The sequence below is a fragment of the Falco naumanni genome, chromosome 5, assembly GCF_017639655.2.
Source record: "Falco naumanni isolate bFalNau1 chromosome 5, bFalNau1.pat, whole genome shotgun sequence".
NCBI classification, from domain to species: Eukaryota; Metazoa; Chordata; class Aves; order Falconiformes; family Falconidae; genus Falco; species Falco naumanni.
The window spans coordinates 150,497-170,456 of record NC_054058.1 but is presented as its reverse complement, the minus strand read 5'-3'; the positions used below and the strand labels follow the sequence as shown (position 1 = coordinate 170,456).

General features: G+C 42.0%; 1 protein-coding gene across 5 annotated transcripts in view; it reads right to left on the bottom strand.

Moving 5' to 3' along the window:
- Positions 1-11,297: 11,297 nt before the first annotated feature.
- LOC121088532 (ephrin type-B receptor 5) overlaps positions 11,298-19,960 on the bottom strand; it is a 68,270-nt gene continuing 59,607 nt past the window's right edge. For 4 of the 5 annotated variants that reach the window (XM_040594780.1, XM_040594779.1, XM_040594783.1 and 1 more), the window contains 8 exons: positions 17,976-18,031; positions 17,742-17,861; positions 17,095-17,342; positions 15,935-16,150; positions 14,722-14,871; positions 14,386-14,579; positions 12,990-13,145; positions 11,298-12,013 (listed from right to left, as the gene is read on the bottom strand). In XM_040594780.1, the coding sequence (XP_040450714.1) occupies positions 11,905-12,013; positions 12,990-13,145; positions 14,386-14,579; positions 14,722-14,871; positions 15,935-16,150; positions 17,095-17,342; positions 17,742-17,861; positions 17,976-18,031 (1,249 nt within the window). In that variant the 3' untranslated portion in view covers positions 11,298-11,904. The remainder of the gene's footprint in view (positions 12,014-12,989; positions 13,146-14,385; positions 14,580-14,721; positions 14,872-15,934; positions 16,151-17,094; positions 17,343-17,741; positions 17,862-17,975; positions 18,032-19,960) is intronic. The other variant, XM_040594781.1, reaches the window with a different exon arrangement.

Here is a 19,960-nt window from a genome sequence, read left to right as displayed (position 1 = left end):
ATTTCTCCAGATTCTGTAACCTTGTCATATTTCTTCTCTCTAGAAAGGTGGGGGTTTCCCTTAAGATGCTACTGGGGTGAATTGTCATTTGATTAAATCTGGAGTAGTACAAGAAATGCCATTAGTTGATTTATGTTAGACAATTATCTGGCCAGTGTATTTAGCAAGTGTCAATGCCACAACCTACGCATGTAAGCAAATAAGTCTAGGAGAGAAATTTACTATTACTTTTTATACCCATCTTTCAATTCTGTTTCAGTCAGACATCTGTGTGTGTGTATATCTATACACACACCTGTGATGTGCACATATATGTACATTATGTTTATATATGCATGTACATATGTGTGTATTACACTTCTACTTCCATCTCTTTCTCAATAACACGAAAATATACTCCTGCTGAAACTAGCATTATAGATCTTTCCTTCCCATTGAGTTTTCAATATTATCTTCTAAAACTGCTACTGGGCGGTTGTCTAATTTCAGTTTGAAAAAGCCTGAAAGCTTCCAAAAGAGGGTCACTTAAAATAGTGACATTACATGGAAACAAAGGCATTTTAAGTTAACTACTTTTACAAGGGAAAAAATAATATGTGTAGAGATGTTATGAAGTTGATTAACTCCTTTGCATCCTACTCACTCTATAAAATATATTGAAGTGGGATGTAGGCCTTGTACTGCTCCTCTGTTGTCCTTGTTTTGGCTGGGATAGAGTTAGTTTTCTTCTTAGTAGCTGGTGCAGTGCTGTGTTTGGGGTTTGGGGTGAGAATACTGTGGATAACAGATGTTTGCAGCTGTTGCTCAGTAGTGTTAATACCAACTCAAGGACTTCTCAGCTCCTCAGGCCCTGCCAGCCAGCAGGCTGGGGGCACAAGAAGCTGCGGGGGGCACAGCCAGGGCTGACCCCAACTGGTCCACACCATAGAAAGTTATGTTCAGTATAAGAACTTGCAGGGGTTGGCTGGGGCCTGTCAGTCGCTGCTTGGGGACCAGCTCGGCATCGCTCAGTGGGCAGACAGCAACTGTATTGTGCATCACTTGTTTTCTTTTCTCTCTTCCCTTTGGATTTTGTTCCTCTCCCCTTCTCCCTCCTTTCAATTATAATTGTAATAGTAATAATAAGTATTATTATTGTTGTTGTTATAATACTTCAATCATTAAATTGTTCTTATCTCAACCCTCCAGTTTTACATTCCTTCCTGATTCTCCTCCCCATCCCTCCGTGGGGGGGAGTAAGTGAGAGGTTGCCTGGTGCTTAGTTACTGGCTGGGGTTAAACCTCAGCATCTGTGCAAGATGAAGTTCTCCTACATGAATGCTAAGCAGGTCCATCCACGCAGGTTCTGTTTTGCCTTCTTAATAGAGAATATAAGTAGCAGCTAAGACTATAAACAGGAGTTAAGAGGAGTAGAAACTATTCCTTTCCCTTCTTGTTTTTCCTTTCTGATGTTTGCAAATATTGAAGTCTTTTCTTTGCTATACTTCTGCTCATGTTTCATTATATGAATGGGTCTTTCTCTCCATCCCCTAAAATCAAGGTGGAATTGCATCTTTTGCTCCTGCACCAAAACAAAAGCCTGCAAAATCCCCTGTTTTAAATCATGCCTCTGGTTGTGTGGCTTTGCAGAAAAGGACCTGGGGGTCCTGATGAACACCAAGCTGAATGTGAGCCAGTGGGGTGCCCTTGCCACAAAGAAGGCAAATGGGATCCTGGGCTGCATTAGGAGGAACGTTGCCAGCTGATGGTGGGAGAGGGGGTCCTTCCCTTCTGCTCCGCTCTGGTGAGGCCACACCTGGAGTCCTATGCCCAGTCCTGGGCTTCCCAGCACAAGGGGGGGGGGGGGGTGGAACTGCCACACAGGACCTGACAAAAGGCCACCAGCACCATTCAGGGACTGGAGCTTCTCTCCTGTGAGGTGAGGCTGAGAGCTGGGACTGCCCGACATGGACAAAACTCTGAAGGGAATGTTTAAATAAGGCAGAGACAGGTTTTTTTCAGCAGTGCCCAATGACAGAACAAGAAGCAATCAGCACAAGCTAAACCACAGAAGGTTCCGTCTGAACAGCAAGGAACAGTTCTTCACTTTGAGGCTGGCATGGCGCTGGAGCTCCCAGAACCTGGCTAGCCCTGCTCCTGACAGGCTTGCTGCATCTTCAGTCGTTTTGAGGCTGTAGGTCCAAAGCAGTTTCTTAGTTTCAAATTCTTCATGGATTTGCTTGTTGTTTGTGGCTTATGTTCTTCCTGCCAAGCCTGGAAGGTCACCTTACTCCCTCTACCCCCTCCTTGAAGAGCATACAGCTGTCATTTGCTCTGCCCTTACTCTTTGCTATGTCTCTTTGTCAAAATCCTTTTCTCTCTTTCTCTGGCAAAACCTCTGGATTCCTTTGCTGTTTGCACCTTCAGCAAATCATTTTGGAATGCTGTTGTGGGGATTTAAAATTAAATGGTGGTGTATAAATGACGACATTTTTTGACACAGAGTTTTTCTGACTTTGTAATTAGTTTTGTTTAACTTTGTGTTATTTCCTGCATTTCTTTTTCAGGAAAACATATTTTAGCTTTTGCTACCTGTGCTGGGAGTAAGGAAAGTGTATGTTTGCTCATGGAAAACAGAGCTGATATCAGAGCACAAGGCTCCTTGGGGAAGAACTTCAATTACCTCTTTAGTTTTCCTTAAATTATATGTTATCAAAGAGCATATCCCTGCTTCTGACTGCTGTCACTTCACTTTAAGAGTGCTGAAGTATGAGGTTCAGTCAAGTGAAAAGCAGTGAAGAGGGATGGTCATGAATCATACATAGTATATGGCTCTTCCATAAGAACATGGTCCATGTCAAGGTTTCTGAAGACGATCTGTAAGTCAATCGTGGACAGCTAATCTCTTTGGTTTCCAGAAGTTTAAGTTCTATTGATGTTCTTTGTGAAAGAAACACCTCGATATTAGTTTCAGTTCAGCGAAGTCTGTCCCCTATGACAAAGCAAAACACTGTAGGGTACGCATACAAAAAATATGCTGAAGGCTGGAATTTTAAAGATATAAACAATACAGACCAAAAAAACAGTGAGAAAGCAACTGCTCTGGAGAGGTGGCGATCCTAGAGCTACCTAGACAGAGAAATACTCAGTTCCAAACTAACTAGTCCTAAATCAGAAAGGAAAAAGGCTCTCGTACCAAGAACCTATCCCATTCACTTCAGGTCAGCAGCAAACTACCTTTTTGATCATTTTACTTGCATATTGAAGGCCTCTACCTGGCAGCTGCTCTCCTTAGCTTTTAAAGTGGATGTGTTCGTAGTGCACTGAGGGGGTGCAGGGTGCTAAAAATTGCTTTCTTTCACTGAAGCTGAGCAGGGACTACCCAAGAGTTTAGGAGATGAGAGTTGTTATCTTGCTGTTTCACACAGGACCTCCTGAGAAGCACACTTTAAATCCTATGACACTTTCCAAACCTGTAAGGCATTCTAAAGCTGGCTACTTCCAGTTCTGGGAACATTTAGGCTACTTTATGTGGTCAAGATAGGGGACAGGTGCCCATGAGTTAAACATTTGGCTATGATGTGATTCTGTGTTAGTCTGCCTTTTTTATTCAAAACCTGTTCCCTCATTCCCTTCCCACTCTTGTGTGCAGAAAGTATGTAAAGGCGCTAAAGGAGAGCCCTGCTTATCAATACCTTGCAGAAACTGATGATTTATTTCCATTTTATGAATGAGGATACAGAATCATGGAAGAGAAGAAGCTAGCACTTTGAAAACTCCTTGAGAGTCCTTAGTGCCCCAGTTCAATGGACAATATGGCCATAATCTGTGGTATAGGTATCACAATTCCAGGTGAACTCTTTGGCAATTCAAATGCCGCCCAGAAACTCTGAAAATCCTCCTCTACTAGGTTGTCTAAAACTGTGAAGCTTACTGTGAGATGACTAGGTAATCACCTCTTGTTAGCAGTTGAGACTTAAATCAGTTTTCCTTAGACTAAGTCATGCTCATTTCTCTAGGCTGCAGAGTTTCACGACGCTGAGAATTATGGCAGAAGCTATACCATGGGGAGGGTTGGTTTGTGTGCTTAATCACCAGGTCTGCTTAAATGGAGCCTTACTGTCATACCTTTATCAGTTTCTAGCATAGTGAGATCTCTTTCAGGAATCTTATGGGACTCCAAAGGATAACCTCTGCCTGGTGGAGGAACAGATCACTGTGACGGGGGCTATAGTGATATTGATCTTGGAAGTGAGAATGGTTTACATTTATAATATTTACTCGGTTTGCAATTTGACCGAATACAAATGCAAAGAGTGTATATCTTTCAGATTCCTGATACCTCCAGAGTCAGAGCAACCACATACTTTGGACAAACCACCTTGGGAGGACCTTTCCACATCACAAGGTAAGGTCCAACTCTTTCACATTTGAGCATGATTTTTGTTTCTTGAATCTATGTAACATTTTCATTTTATAGACGGAGAGAGGGTGGTGTCAAGGAACATCAACAAATGGAGGGTACCTGATGGGGCAGGAATGTGGGAGAAGGTGTGATTCTAACTCCATATTTTTGCCTCTTCTTCCTTTGCAGCATCACATATGATTGCATGATTCTGGTAACCATGGTGATGTGTCTCACCAGCACAACTTCACCTTCCAGATAAACACAGCATCTTCCAGACCCAGGATCCCAACAAACTGGGGCACTTCCACAACTAGCCCATGGCACTTACAGCACCTTTGAGCTCTTCCTCACCATCGTTGATGGATCTGCCAACCATGAATTTGGACCTACTTTTCATGTATGGCATCACTTATTCAGCCTTTGCTGTTGTGGCTCCTGATGCTCAACTTGCTCATTGCCATGATGGGTGGCACCCACTGGGGAGTGGCTCATGAGCAAGATGAGCTTTGGAGAGCACACATGAGAAAACTGTTCAGCTATGTAACTCCTTGTTGTGAATTATGAAGCGTGTGCTGGAAGGGGAAGACTGCTTGCCAGTCCTGGAGGGGACAGAGCTGGGATCCCACAAACAAGTGAGGCACGTTCAGTTGAGAAGAGCTGTGGATTTTCTTATGGTGGGAAGAACCAAATTCTTACGAGCAAAGGTAGGGCTAAACAAGAAGTACATGTAAATGTTCTAGAAGTGTGGATTTTATCTTTGCTACACTGGTCTCATGGTAACTATTAGAACTATTTCCTCTTTTCCTGCATCCCTCAGTGCCCACAAGTATTTATTTATTTATTCACTGCAGGTTGTTTCTATTACTGCCATGCTGGAGAGGAAGCTTTCACGATGCCTCCATCCTCACTCTGAAACCCGTGGCCAGAAATACAGTCTAGGGGCAGATGTTATCTCAGGTAAATTCTGCTAAGAGTAGACAACTAAACAGTAAATTCACATGTATGAACCTATCAGGAAGGACTGCCCTCTTGTAAGAAGTCAGACCCAGTGAAACAAACCACATAATGCAGGATGGGATTGTTGGGATCTGATGTGGAGTTCTGAAATCCGAGGCTGGACAAGAACCAGGAAAAAAGCAGAGCTTTAAAACCTTTGTTACATTATGTTAGGTCCTGCTCCCATACCCCAGGTAGAAATTTTTTATCTACGGTTCATCACAAAGCAAGGAACATATGTCATGAAGTAAGGAATGCAGCTTATGGGGTCCTAAGTAAATGTCTCACATAGTCACAGCCCCATAAACTGTCAAAGCTAGAAAATGTTTCCTCACGCTTCATCTTGAGTATCACCCAGCTCTTTTCCATTCACTCCCGCTCCTGAACTGCAATCCTTTAAACAATTCCTATGTCCTACCTAAGTGTCTTTTGACCTTGTCAAAGAAAGATTAAGGACAGATATTATTGCTCTCACTCTAAAAGCATAGCATATTCCTTTCTGAAGGGAAGGCATAATCTCACAGCCAAAAGGAAAGGGACCACACCTAGATCTGTGTTACTGAAAGCTGAAGTTAAGAGTCCAGCTTGCCAGTTGTGCTGCACTCTGACAGTGGCTGGGGAAGAGAAGTCTCAGCAACAGGTCATTGATTTTATGATACATATTTGCATGAAGGTACTCAATATAAGATCCTCAGTGTTAGCTTAATAACTTAGTACTATTTCCTAAAGAGGTCTAAAATAGCATCCTAAACTTGAGTAAAACCAGTCTAGCAGTCCAAACAATATTACATCCTCGTGAAGTTATATGTGCATGCAGTTAAGCAGTTGTCACATGATCCCAAGTATGTTCCCTAAGCTGACATTTAGTTTCCCAATTATATATTTGATAAACTGATCTTTCAGCTTGCAATACTTCACCTGTCAAAGAAGTCCATTGCTTCTCAGTGCAAACTGCAGGCAACCCAGCTGTTGGACTGCTACTATATTCTTACTGTAGTTCTCTACATTGAGGAAACCCACATTTGTTTATTATTATCATTGTGACTATTGTTGTGGTTAGCTCACTCTTGTTATAGATCTGCAGAGATGACAGGTTAAAATAGCAAGTTTTACAATTTATACAGGGAAATATTAGGGTACACTATAATTACTGTCCTTTTTAACACAGCAACACTAATAGATCTATTTTTAAAAACTTATTTCAGATAGTACCTTCTCATTTGTGTTTGTGAAATAGCTGGTTATCTTACTTCTATTCTCCTGTTCCGTTGCAGAGTCAATATGGTTCAAAGAGGACTAGAGTTTGTCCTCAGCAACAGAATTGTTTATAAATGATCAATCTATTACAGCTGTCCAAATGCATGGACAGTACTAGGTTTGTATACCTGTTACCAAAATGCAATGAGAGAGTTGCGTAGATGTAACATAAATTCTAGGTTTTTGCCAGCAGTGTGTATAATTTCTAGTGCCACTGTAAAGTAGAACAAATCCAACCTTACTTAACATGGCCTGAATTTAAGGGATTAGTTTTCAGAAGCAAACAGCTTTATCAATGTTAGCTAAGCACGCTTGGTCTCATAAAAGAGACATAAATAACAGACCGAACTCTACTAGTTGAGGCATAGGTGCCAAGATGCCAACCCACTGTTCTCATTCTTGTGACTTGCTCTTACAGCAGTTGACTAAAAGACCACATATCTCTGTTCATTCAAGCAAACAAAGGTCCTGGAAGAAAATAGAAAGAAATCTTGGTATGTTGTAATGAATCTGCATGTTTCAACTGAGACTATTTCAGGAAAAGAGTTTTCTTATCACTCAGAAAACAGAGATAAAATATATAAGCCACAAGGCTCTTTGAGGGCAGTTAAGCCTTCTCTTCGGTGTTTCCGGTAGCAGAACCCAGGGGGAGTAACTCCTCTTTGAACAGGCCAGTTACAAAAGGACAAGCTCTAGAGGACATTGATCTCTCATGAGCTCAGTGTAGCCCTTTCAGTAACACAGGAGTGGAACAGTTTCATGCACAGAGCATGACCATCTCGAATGCTACAACAAAATGTAAGTTCTGAGAGAGGTGCCATTTTTTCTATATAGATTTGAAAAGGGAAAGATTAGACTAGCTTTTGAGCAGGACATGAGTTTTGCTTTTCCATGCTGTCTTTTAATGATATCCAGACATTCAAACTTACATGTGATCTACAGTCCTTAGGATGCTCAATACTAATGAATAGTTGCTCGCACGGAACATGTGAACAGCTCACTGCATTGTCCCCTCTAGCATTACCTGGTTTCAGGGAAGAGAAAGAATTGGTTTTGTCCTGAACTCAAACTTACTGCTTAGCTGCATCTTGGATGCATAATGACTGTGTAGTTGACTGCTGAGAAAGTATGTCAAAGGCAGGATGGATTCAGACTGGTTAACTCTGCTCAGACTAGTCCCACGGCAGATTTGTTGGCTGGAATCCCTGACCAAAGACCCAGTGATGGGGGCAGCTCTACCATATTTGCTTATTAAAGGTAAGTTCCTTGGTGTTGCTCATCATTTCCCACTGCACCCAGAGGTTTTATTCACAACAGGTGAATTGTCTGGGACTAAGGAAGCTACAGCAGCTTCTTTCTTTCTAGATAGTCCCAGGTACTGAATACCTTTGTACTAAACAGACTGACTCTTTCAGCTCTCCTTTAATAGCATTAAGCAGCTTGTACTCCCTCAACTAGCCCTAATATAATGTTGTCAAAGTACTCACTGATATTACATCCTTGAATTTTAAAAAAACAAACAAACAAAACCCAAAACAAAACAAAAAAAACCCAAAACAAAACCTCCCCAAAATAAGGACAGCAATACATATCATTGGCACATCCACTGAGGATACTTGGGTGCCAAACAGAAATCACTGTGTAAGTCTTTCAGCCTTGCCTCAACATCATTTTAGGCATGGATGCAAATGTCTTAGCTTATGTGCTTGTCTTTGCACTCTGGGTGAGCAGAGTCTGCTTTTGACATAAACATGCCATGGCTTAGTGAGGCAGGAGGTGCACAGACACGTATGTAGCTCCTGACTGAGAATTCCACTTGGCTGCTGAAGCAGCGTAAGTGGGAAAGTGCTTGCCTGACGTGCTCTTTGGCAGCACGATACATTAGCTGACTTACTGGTGCAGACCCAATTGTCTGTCTGGGAGACTGTCCAGCAACAGACACCAAAAAGGCAGGTGGAGGGAACATAATCAGGAATAACTACATAACCAACTTGCCTTAAGGTGGAGTTTCTACCTGTTTCTAGATAGTGAAAAGCTATGTTCAAGCAGAAGTCTTTGCAATATATTCTTTCCAACTGTAGGTATGACTTCTGAGTTTTCATACAAATGGTTAATGCCCTCATGAAGGGCTATGCATTGATACCTGTGCATTTCATTTACTCAGTCTTCTTACGCACTGCATATTTTAAGTATCATAAGGAGTACATGTGGGCAATAACTTGTTAATATCCCATTGCTTCTCTGGAAAAGAACATGGCTCTGTAAAAGTTTTTTGCATTGTTTCTCACTCCTCTGGTGAAGAACAGATATCAGGTGTCTAGGTGAGCCCTACTTTCCTTCCTGATTCTAATCCCCACCTGTTGAGGGTGCTCATATATGGCAGGACATCCCAGATGGCATCTATGGAAACAGAATGTAGGATTTCTGCTTTCACATGGTTGAGAAAAGTGAGATCAGGATATTTCTAATGCTTCTGCCATGACTGCCTTTCCTCCGTGCTTGCAGACTTGAGGGCCAACATGATGGCAAATAACACAAAATGCATTGCAACATGAGAGCCTTTGCATCCCAAACTATGGAAGAAGTACTCTGAAAATAAGGAACACCCTAGCAATAAAGAGAGTGGAGACATGTCTTAGAGAAAACAGGTATCCTTTTGCGCTCCTGTCTGTGACCCCAAGCCTGTCCTTGTGAGATCCTAGCCATAGCCAGGACATCTTGACACTTGACCCCTTGGCATTATCCTTGGGACATTTCTCCTTGCCTTAGAACAGGTGGAAGAAGAGATCTATGATGTCCTGTCACTACTTGCCTGCTTTGGTATAGTGAGTAAATCCCTTTGACTGTAAAAACAACTTTGCTGTAGACTTCACATGCAAAAGCAAATGTCCTACTGCCTGAACTACCACCAAGCAGTCCACTTCACTGCAGCTCCCTGTAAGGAGTTATTAAACATCATGGTCATTGGTGTGAGATTCAGACAAGGCTCCCATTTTGTCTCCCATTGCATGAAGACAGAGAATGTATTTGCTGCATGCAAGTTTCCGCTAGCCTGAAAAGAGGCTATAGGATTTGAAATAGGTCATTTCTCCACTAATTTTGACCACCCAAGGCACAGAAAACAGCTTGCTATGTTTCCCCAGATGGCCTGCACAACTTCTAGAATACACTCATGTACAGCTACACATACATGCGTTGCTGTCCTCCGGTGAATGCATATGAAAGGTGCTAGAGACCACAGATTCCCCTCAACATGCTTTCTGAAGAGGACACTTGTTCAGGCTCAGTTGCTGTTAGGTGGAGTTTTCTGGAGCTGGACTCACACTAGTCTGATGTGGTGTGTTTTTATTCTTCACACTCTCTTTGTACTGCTCTGAATGTTTTATTAGCAGTTCCTTGTATTGGTTTTGCACTGGCGCTTTTTTTTTTTTTTTTTTTTTTTTTTTTGTATCTTGAAAAAAAGCACTTTTATTCTCCTTCAAATAAAAAAATTAACAATGATGTTGCTCTAATGGTGTAACAAAGAGTCTGAACAGTGCTGGCTATTCTAGTGCAACTATTCTGGAGCACCTATCATATTATGGGACTCTTCAGTAACTATTAAGTGTGGCTTCTCAGTCTTCAGTTGCTGGGTTGACGGGGAGGATCCTTAAATCCGTACAGGAGTAGTATCTGCAGAAGTTGTGCTATTCTAAACTTGACAGTTGGAGAAAAACAGTAAGTTCATGGCTAGTTCACAGTGAGCCAACAGATGGGCACAGATTGGAACAGCTCGGGTTATTTCCTCTCTAGACACAAAGCAGGTCTCTTTTCATGTAATGCTTTCATTGAGGAGATGCTGAACAAGGCTGTTTCCACTTCCCTTCCTATGTGTTGGTGAGGTAGACAAGTATATAGTTTATGAGTTTTCCTCTCAAGCTCAGCTTCACGTTTTCACACTTGTGCATAGGGATAGATAACAGTCCTGAAGCACTGCTCTGCCTCAGAGCAATCTTTCCTTCAGCAGGTACGAACGAGACTGTCTGAAGGGAGACATAAATTCTGTCATTCTGGTCATCCTCATGCACCTCTACCAGACAATGCAGTTGATCCCATGGACATTGTTACTCCTTTTGTAAGGGCTGAAGCAGCTTGTGGGACTGGTACCCTGCCTGATCAGTCCTGACAAGAACTTGTGAAAGAGTTTCGCCTCCTTTGTTAAAATTGTTTATTTGGAGGTGACTACTGCAGGTCTGCATTCTCTTCAGAAACAATATTCGACCAGCTGTGCCCACTGATGTAGCTGGCTAGGGTGAGAAAAAGAGGAAGTATTTTTCAAAAGCAAGGGGCTTCAGATTTTTTTGTCATACTCTTTGATGTATGTAAGGGGGTCAGAAGAGAACAAAACCCAAATTCTGGGTGCTCAGGATTTCAGAATATCACAACTTATGCCTTTCCTCTCAAGAAAGGGCTTGTGAGGACTAGAACCTATTTGTTTACCTCTCCATTTGCAGATCCAGTAGGATGGATTCTAGGAATCCTTATCATTCCATTCTGTTGCAGTCCCATAGAGTTGCATAGCACCAAGGGCTTGCTGTTCCTTGTGTCAACAGAAAGGATTAGTAAGTTTCCCTCCTGGATCACAGAGCAGACCCAAGAATTGCACATGAAATACACGGAATTTTTGAGCCCTTTACTCTCAGCCTCTTCACCAGGTGGCATGTCTTCCTGCTTACCACATATTGTGCACTAACTGGAACTTGAGTTCCAGACCAAGCTGGCATACCAATTGATAGCCTGATGCTCATCTCCATCTGAGCAATAATCTCTCACACCATGATGGCATTCTTTCGGAAAAAAAATATGGTAATTTTTTTGTTGCCTTTATTATGTCTTTGTAGCTTTGCTGGGCTCCCAGCCACAAATAAAGCCTGCTGAGGGCTTTGTGAAGTTGTTTGATGCCTTCTTTTGGCAGAGAAGAGGCATCAGGTGCTTGTGATCTGTCCAAGTTATTATTCCACCTCCTATTCGAACCTTCCCTCCCACAGCCCATTCCCAACATATGACATCAGCCACATTTAAATGCCATCAGTTATTTAGCTCTGCTTTCAAATCACGGCAAGGCTTCGTGCTTGTTCATGGAACAGATGTAGTGTGCACTCTCAAGGTGCATAAAGTCTTCAAGTAGCATACTGAAATCTCTTTTTCTTACAGTGAAAATCCCTCTGAATTCCCCCAGAAACTTTCCAGAGTTTGGGACTAGTGGAATAAAGATGGTGTAAACATCACACTTCAACTGGTTCAAGCTGATTCAAATGGACTCGCATGAGCTGGATGCTGTTCAGAATCTTTTTCTGGTGACCAACAAGTGTGATGCCAATACGCTGGATATCTCTGCAAGAGAACAGAACATGTGGTAGGTGTTAAAATGGGCTGCTTTTCCTGAACAGTCCCCATCCATCTCACTGTATCCAAATCAATGTGTATGGATATATGTGTACAGCTATACGCATACAGCTATATGCGTATGTGTATCTTTGAGAAACAGTTGATAAGGCTTCTGCTTTTGCTTGGCAAATTCATCTGGGTGGAGGGGATGCTGGCAAAACTTTGGCAGGTTATGTTATAAAAAGAAGCAGTGAAAGGCAGGGCGGTGGGGGTGGTTAAGCCTAGAGAAGAGAAGCCTCCAGGGAGACCTTCTTGCAGCCTTTCAGTATGTGAAGGGGAGTTACAAGAAAGATGGAGAGAGACTTTTTACCAGGGCCTGTAGTGACAGGACAAGGGGCAATGGTTTTAAACTGAAAGAGAATAGGTTTACATTGGATATAAGGAAGGGTGGTGAGGCACTGGCACAGGCTGTGCAGAGAAGCTGTGGATGCCCCATCCCTGGAAGCATCCAAAGTCAGGTCAGATGGGGCTTTGAACCACCTGGTCTACTGAAAGATGTCCCTGCTCATGGCAGAGGGTTTGGACTAGATGATCTTTAAAAGTCCCTTCTAATCCAAACAATTTTATGATCCTAACAATGTTCCTTTTCCTGTCTCCTGTCTTCTACATAACACTTCAAACCAGTATATCGTACAGCTGGTTCTGCACATCTCCTTACAAGTGGTTACTACCTGTGGTAGCTGTCATGAGCACTCTGATGTAACAGCCTCTCTGCAACACTGACAGTATGTGTTGTAGTGTCTGTGGGATCAGTATTAGTGCTTATAGAAACAAGTTGCAAACATACAGCAGTATGGAGTGGGGCCAGAGGACCTAATAAGATGTAAGAAGCAGTAGATACTTTGCTTTGGCTTCCCTCTCATTTTCCATGTGTACATATTCTTCATATAGCCCTGACTAAATTCTCTGCCTCTCTACTTACTCCAGAGTCATGCGTGATATGACATCAAATGTAATCAGACCAGCCTGGTCAAAATTCTCCTTGTAACGGCCCATCTTGATAGCGTCCAACCACTCATGGGCATTGCTGAGTGAAGGAAAATCTGGAGGACAGTTGCTCAGGAGAGGCTGAGATGGTCTGCAAAAGAGGCACATTCTAAAAAACCAAGTTATCAATATCCACTGACCATACTAGTAAGGTAAGAGTTATAAGAGGGAGAAAATGCAAGAGCACAGAATGGAGAAGAATATTTGTTCTTCATGCCCTGATTCCTAAAGTCCTACATGTTGATGCCCTGTTTCTAGATTACCTGTGTTCCCTTTTCTGTCAGAAAACAATCCATCCACCCCACAAAATTGATCCTTCCTTCCCGTCTTATACTCCCTCAGGCACATTCTCTTCTTGTTGCCCCAAATCTTCCCACACTTTCTAGGTCTAGACCTATTAGCTGGGCAAAGAGTTGCAGTGAGGCAGTTTCTAAGGCAGAGATGAGACCTTATAGCTTTTAACCTTTGTGACTAGCTCTCCCTCTCCTAGATGCATTCCCTGGATCAGAAAGTAACCTATGAGACAATGAATGTGTTCTTTCAGCTCCAACTTGCATCAGATAAAATCACAGTAAAAGGCCAAATAAATGACTGTTTATACATGACATTTGCTCTTTTCCCCATCACCTGAATCTGCCCCAAAGCTGTAACTTTCTTTACATGCTGTTTTTGTAAAATGGGCATCACTAGATACTTTTGCCCTCCCCCAGCTGTGGAGTATATTCCACTGACACAAGGTTTATAACTATGGGGTAAAACCCTCCAGGCCAGCAGGTTGTAATACTGTCATCAGCCCAACAACTATCTAATCTTGGTGCCATTTACCCCCCAAGAGATTTTGCCATTGCTGACCTCCTGACTCTGGTTCCATCAGGCTGCAAAATGCTGTTGGGAAAATATGGGATGCAAGCTACAGTTCTAATTAGTCTTAGCTACAGATTTCCTTCCCTCCGTAAGCTAAGGTCTTTTCTTCCTTCATTACCTCTTGTGATCACACAGCATTGTGTAATCACAGAATATCTTGTGTAGCTGCATCCATATGCATCCCTCCATTCCCTAAGATCCCTCACTCATTCACCCTTGATGCACCCCATCAAGAGATTTATCTCCTCTCACATCCAGCACTTGCAATTCCTCACCACCCAATAAGTGAATCAGGACATACAGTTCTTCCAACTCTCTCCCTCATTTTTTGTTCCCTTCCTACTTGTTCCCTGTCTCAGATGAGAGGGTTGGAAAAAATACTTTATAGTCTTATTTATTGCTTTCTTTTCCTCATTGTGCCTACCAAGAGACAAGCCCTATTATTTTGCATTAAATCCTCATCTCACCTGCTACTCCCAGTGCCAGTGGCTTTAAGGGCAGATGGCTTACGGATCATTTTATCAAGGGCACTGACTATCTGCTCAAATTTGGGTCTCTGGACCCGTTCCTTCTGCCAGCAGTCAAGCATCAGCAGGTGCAAAACAGTCGGGCAGTCTGGGGGTGGTGGCAGGCGATAGTCCTGGTCGATGGCATTAATCACCTGCAGGAAAAGAAGAACTTTATCACAGCTGGGAAAAGAAAAGACGAACAAGCTTCAGTCACTTGGTGGTGTATTACTTTTTTCTACTTGAATTGCACAGGACAGAGAGCAGATGTACACTCTCACCACTTCTACAACTTACATCCTGATTGGACATGTCCCAGTAAGGCCTCTCACCATAGGACATCACTTCCCACATGACAATGCCATAGCTCCATACGTCACTGGAGGAGGTGAACTTGCGATACTGGACAGCTTCAGGGGCAGTCCAGCGGACAGGGATTTTGCAGCCCTAGAAAGCAGTCAGAGAGCAACCGGGGCATTAGTCACATAAGGACTATTTGTGACAATGGTATCACTGAACCGATCAGCATGACACAACTCTAAGCATGGGGTGCCTGTCCAGTTGGTGCACTCTTGTAGACATTGTTGGTCTAAATTAAAACTCTGTTCAAGGTTTCCACCTTGTTCTATTGACAAATATAGATGAAAAAACAATCATGCCTCCTTGCTGCTACCAATCCTGTCATGTAACAGATTTTAAATTTCATAGTTCTTCTTTGCACCATTTGAGAGGTGCCAGATAGTAAAATCCTCCTGAAAGTCACAATCATTTGGAAATCTAAAACGATTTAAACAATCCCAACCTGCAACAGCAAGGACAGACAAGTACCCTGAGTGGCTAGCATTAACCCCTTCCTCTTTCCGTCTTGACCTCTCAGACTGCAGGTATGACCTGCTGGGCAAAATATCATTCAGGTGCTGTTTCTTCAAAAGACTTACATCTAAAACTTGCTTCACTTTTCAGTAACTGAATTCTTCTGCATCCCCTGCATACCACATGGTAGTTTCAACCTGCCCATTACACTCTCCACCCCTTTGTAGGATGTATTACAGGTGTCAGAGCTTCACAGGCGGTAAGCTCGTTTGGTGGCTGGTTGTAAGCCCATAAGCCTACTTATGCCAGTTATCTTTTCTGCAGGAAAACCCCCAATTGTTTCCTCAAAGTGTGGTAGTACAGGACTTCATCCTCTCCTTCAGTCCTTTGTATCTCCTGTAAGAAGCTAATAAACTGGGGAAGGTAACACCTAAAACCAAGTTATGAGGTTTGTCCTATTCACTATCATTCCACAAAGAACAGCACTCAGACTCTGCACAGCAGAGTGGATCAGATATTCAGCTATTTTTGTTTCTTACCTCTTTAGTACAGATAGCCCACAAGATAGAAGGCTCTACCTCACCGGTGTCTCTGATCTCAAGATGGACTAAAAAGGGTACACCAAATCAAGGAGGAGCACAGGAAGAAAACCACGGCTGGCAGCAGTGCAGCAACTTGCTCCATAGAAGTAACTCACCAGAGCTCCAGTGTAGGTGGGATTTGAAGCATCATCCTCCAGAAAGCGGGACAAACCAAAGTCTGACACCTTGCATACAAGGTTACCGTTGACTAGGATGTTACGTGCTGCCAGGTCACGATGCACATAGTTCATGTCTGAAAGGTAGCGCATGCCAGCTGCAATCCCCCGTAGCATTCCCACCAGCTGTAACACACTGAACTGTCCCTCCTTCTGCTGCGAGGAGGCAAACACAGGCTTTTATGACCACAGAACATGAAGCCAACAGGGAAGACAAACAAAGAGCAAGGTAACAAGGTGGATTATATGAAGTTAGAGAACATACATCTTAACTTCAGCCAAAATCTGAAGGTTCACGGAGAGCAAGTAAGAAAGGAAGGGTGGGCTTAAAGCAATGAATCTCAAATGAAGTCGGACACTGGTGACCTTTTTCTGAACACAGATCTCTTCTTGTGGCCATGTCCTCCTTTCGCATCCTACGCCTAGTCTCTTTAACTACTAAGATGGCTAAATGGACGTAGCAGACAAATCTGCTTTTACTGTTTCAAGATCTTTACAATGGGTTCTATCCCGCTTTACACAATGGGCTCACGTGCTCATCACAGTGTACTTGCCACAGCATTTGTGGCTGAATTAGCATATGAGTCAGTGAAGAAAAGAAGTGAATCATCTATACTATAAAAATGTCTGTATTTATGTTTCATTACTAAAAAAAACTACCAGAAAGTCTGAGTCCAAAAGTAAGCACAAGTTTCGTTACTTCATTACAATGTTGAAACTTGAAAACATTCAGTGGCAGTGGAATAAAGTCTGTAAAATATTATAAGAAAGGCAAACTTTGGTGCATGCCCATAAGGAGCTGGAAGGCTGTATACAAAGATAAACAATTTAGTACTTTTTACCATTAATTATTTGAGCTGGAGAAGTCTCAAATAATGAGGAAATTTTATATGACGGGTGAGATTTTGGAGTATTTTCGCCACATTGGCCCAAACCCACTTCCTCTGTTAACTTGCTGTTATTTCTGCTGCACCTGAAGAGGGCGACTGAGGACTGAGAGAGACAGGAGTGAAGAGGAAGGGAGGCAAAACTGTCAGAGCTGATACAGGCACACAGCAAGATGAAGAGGTAACGGTTGTGGGAGAATCTGGTTGTGGTACCCTGAGGAAGGAATCCAGTGATCCGTTCTCCATGAACTCTGTGACAATCATGACTGGCCGGCTCTTGGTGACCACACCCTCCAGATGGATGACATTGGGATGCTCAAATTGCCCCATGATGCTGGCCTCGCTCAGGAACTCCCGCCGCTGTTCATCTGTGTAACCTGACTTCAGGGTCTTAATAGCTACTGTGTATTCTCGCTTCCCTGGGTGTTTTAGGTGCCCAAAGCACACCTCTCCAAACTCTCCTGTCAGGGAGGGAAGAAACACACCTCAAGTAAGGAAACACAGTAAAGAATTTTAGTCAGGTGCACTAAAGCATTCTACTGTGGAAGACCCCAGGCGCTGCTTGGAAATAGGGTTACTAGGACTGTTTGGATTAAGGTAAAGCTCCTGATGAAGGCTCAGGTTGGAGACTACATCTTCAGGGTTCAAGTGAGGAGCTCTGAGTCTTCAAAGGGTGTTTTGAACTTGGTTTGGAGCCAGCATCTAAGGGTAAGTAGGTTAAGATGAATTTTGGTAAAAATGAAGGTTAGCTATCCTGAGACACTGGATGCATGGATGCATGGGTTCATTTCAGGCCAGTAGTGTGCCAGGCCTCAAGGTGAACAAAAAGGCATTTGAAAATCTGCAGGCTCTCACACTACCTGATCCAATGACCTCCTCAATCTTGATGAAGGACACATCAATTTCCTTGGCAAATTCTCTAACAGCTTCATTGGGATCTTCATAGGTTGAAGGATCAATGTAATACTTCACTCCAAGTCCTGCAGTGGAGGGACAGCCCAAAACATCACCATAATCAAACCCTGAGAGACATGGGTATTAACGAGTCCTGAGAAGAGACAGCCCCTCACCATCAGTTGCTCAAGAAGGCTTACCTCGTGCACCGATATACTGCTGCAGGCGGTCTGCGTATGGAGTCTCTCGCCTTTTACTGGAGGACATAAAGGAAAGGAAAGGAAAGTCAACACACGCACAAGAATCTCTCACAGGATGATGGGGTAGGCATCTCAATGCAAGACTCAAAGAGTCATTGAATTTAGGGATAGAAGATGGGTGTTAAGATCCTGCCCATCTCTTGGTAAGCAGTGCATGCTTGGTTTTTTGTGTGGTAGCTTTTACACCACTGTTTGTTTGCATCCCCACTTTAGATATGACAAATGATAGGGCCACCAGCACTAACCTGAAAAAAAAACATTACTGTCTTGGACATTTTCTTGCTATTCAGGCTAAATTTGCATTTTAATTTAATTTAATTATGACAAATTATTCTTTTTAATATTAATCTAACCCATCTCCTGTGATGCTTTTTAAGTTTGTAAAAAAATTTCTAAAAGCCATTTATGCTAAAGTTTAATTTGTGTAAATTTCCCCCAAAGATTAGTTTTCTATTCTTCTTCCTGGTCTTTTAACAGCATTTACTTTGACTATTCTTTTCATAAGCACAGTACACAAAACCAACCACACAGAGCCAGATGGACAGAAATCTGTCCCATGATGTGATTTTTGCATGTGCAGATCAAAACAGGTATGGTCTTTATTATTGTAATATGTACTGCATATATGTATCTAATTTCCAGTAAGCATAGGTCCTTCTCAGCATAGGCATTTCTCATATTTCATTCTCCTCTTAAATGTGTGTGATTCAAGCACTTTTTCCCCACATGATCTAGATATTCTGTTTCATCCTACTCTTGGTTTGCTCTAAACACATTTTCAAGTTGCTTCCTTTGTTCCCAATAGTGCTTATATTTTTTTCCAAAAATGTACAATTCATGCTAGCTTATGATCTTTTCTAAATGATATGAATTAGACCAGATTGTAAATCAAACCCGTGGTACCCTGTAGTATGCCTGCTCTGTGCATGGATTTGTGCCAACTCGTATGCTTTGCTGTCTTGGCACAAGACCTTCTAGCCAATAACTCAATTAGCATCTGAAAAAAAAGAGTATCACGAGACATTTGCTGCTTTTCTTTATCCACATAATTAATTCTGTCATTCTGATAGGTAACTGTATTATTTATACTTGTCAGGCTTATCTCTTTAAATTCTGCTAAGATTGCAAAAACGCAGGCAGTTCTACCTTCCAAATCTGTTCTGTGTGGAAAGAGACTGGCTTTGCTGAGGGCCTATACCTAAGAACTCTAACTCTGCTATTGCATCTGAAAGTCAGGTCTGCATGCATGGGGGTTTTTTTATAGGTTATCTGACAGATTGATGGTTTCCCATCACAAAAAAAAATAATCCAATGATTAGCTAAAATAGATGTTTCATACTATATTGCCTGGAAAATGTGTACCAAGAATGTGCAGAAACAAGTTAAAATTTTATCATTTGACTCTACATATATTCAACCTTTTAAAGAACTAGTCATTTCATGTGGCATTCCTCATATCCTACATCTTCAAACTTACTTTTCTTAAAAAGGACAAATTTAAAGTAGAAATTTGGTATCTCCACTTCTGAATAATTGTCTATTTATTTCATATGATCCTTCAAGTATAAATGAATCTATTTTTTACAATATTTCCTTTTATGCAGATACATTTTCAGAAACCCATTAATGTCTTTCCCCAACATAGTTTCGATATTAATTTATTCTGGGTTTGGTTTATTGTTTTTAGAAAAATATACGCTTTATTGAGTTGTGCACATAATATCACATTTCCAGATGTAACAAGAAATTATATTTTTAACAGTTCAAAGCTACAAAAGGAGGCAACAATGTAAATATAACAGTGTTTGATAATTCTTTTCTTTCCAGAGGAAAAATATTAGAAGAGAACATACACAGAAGGAGAAAACAAATGTAGAAAAGGGAAGACAACAAAAAAGAAAAAAACTAAAACTAGATGTCACTTT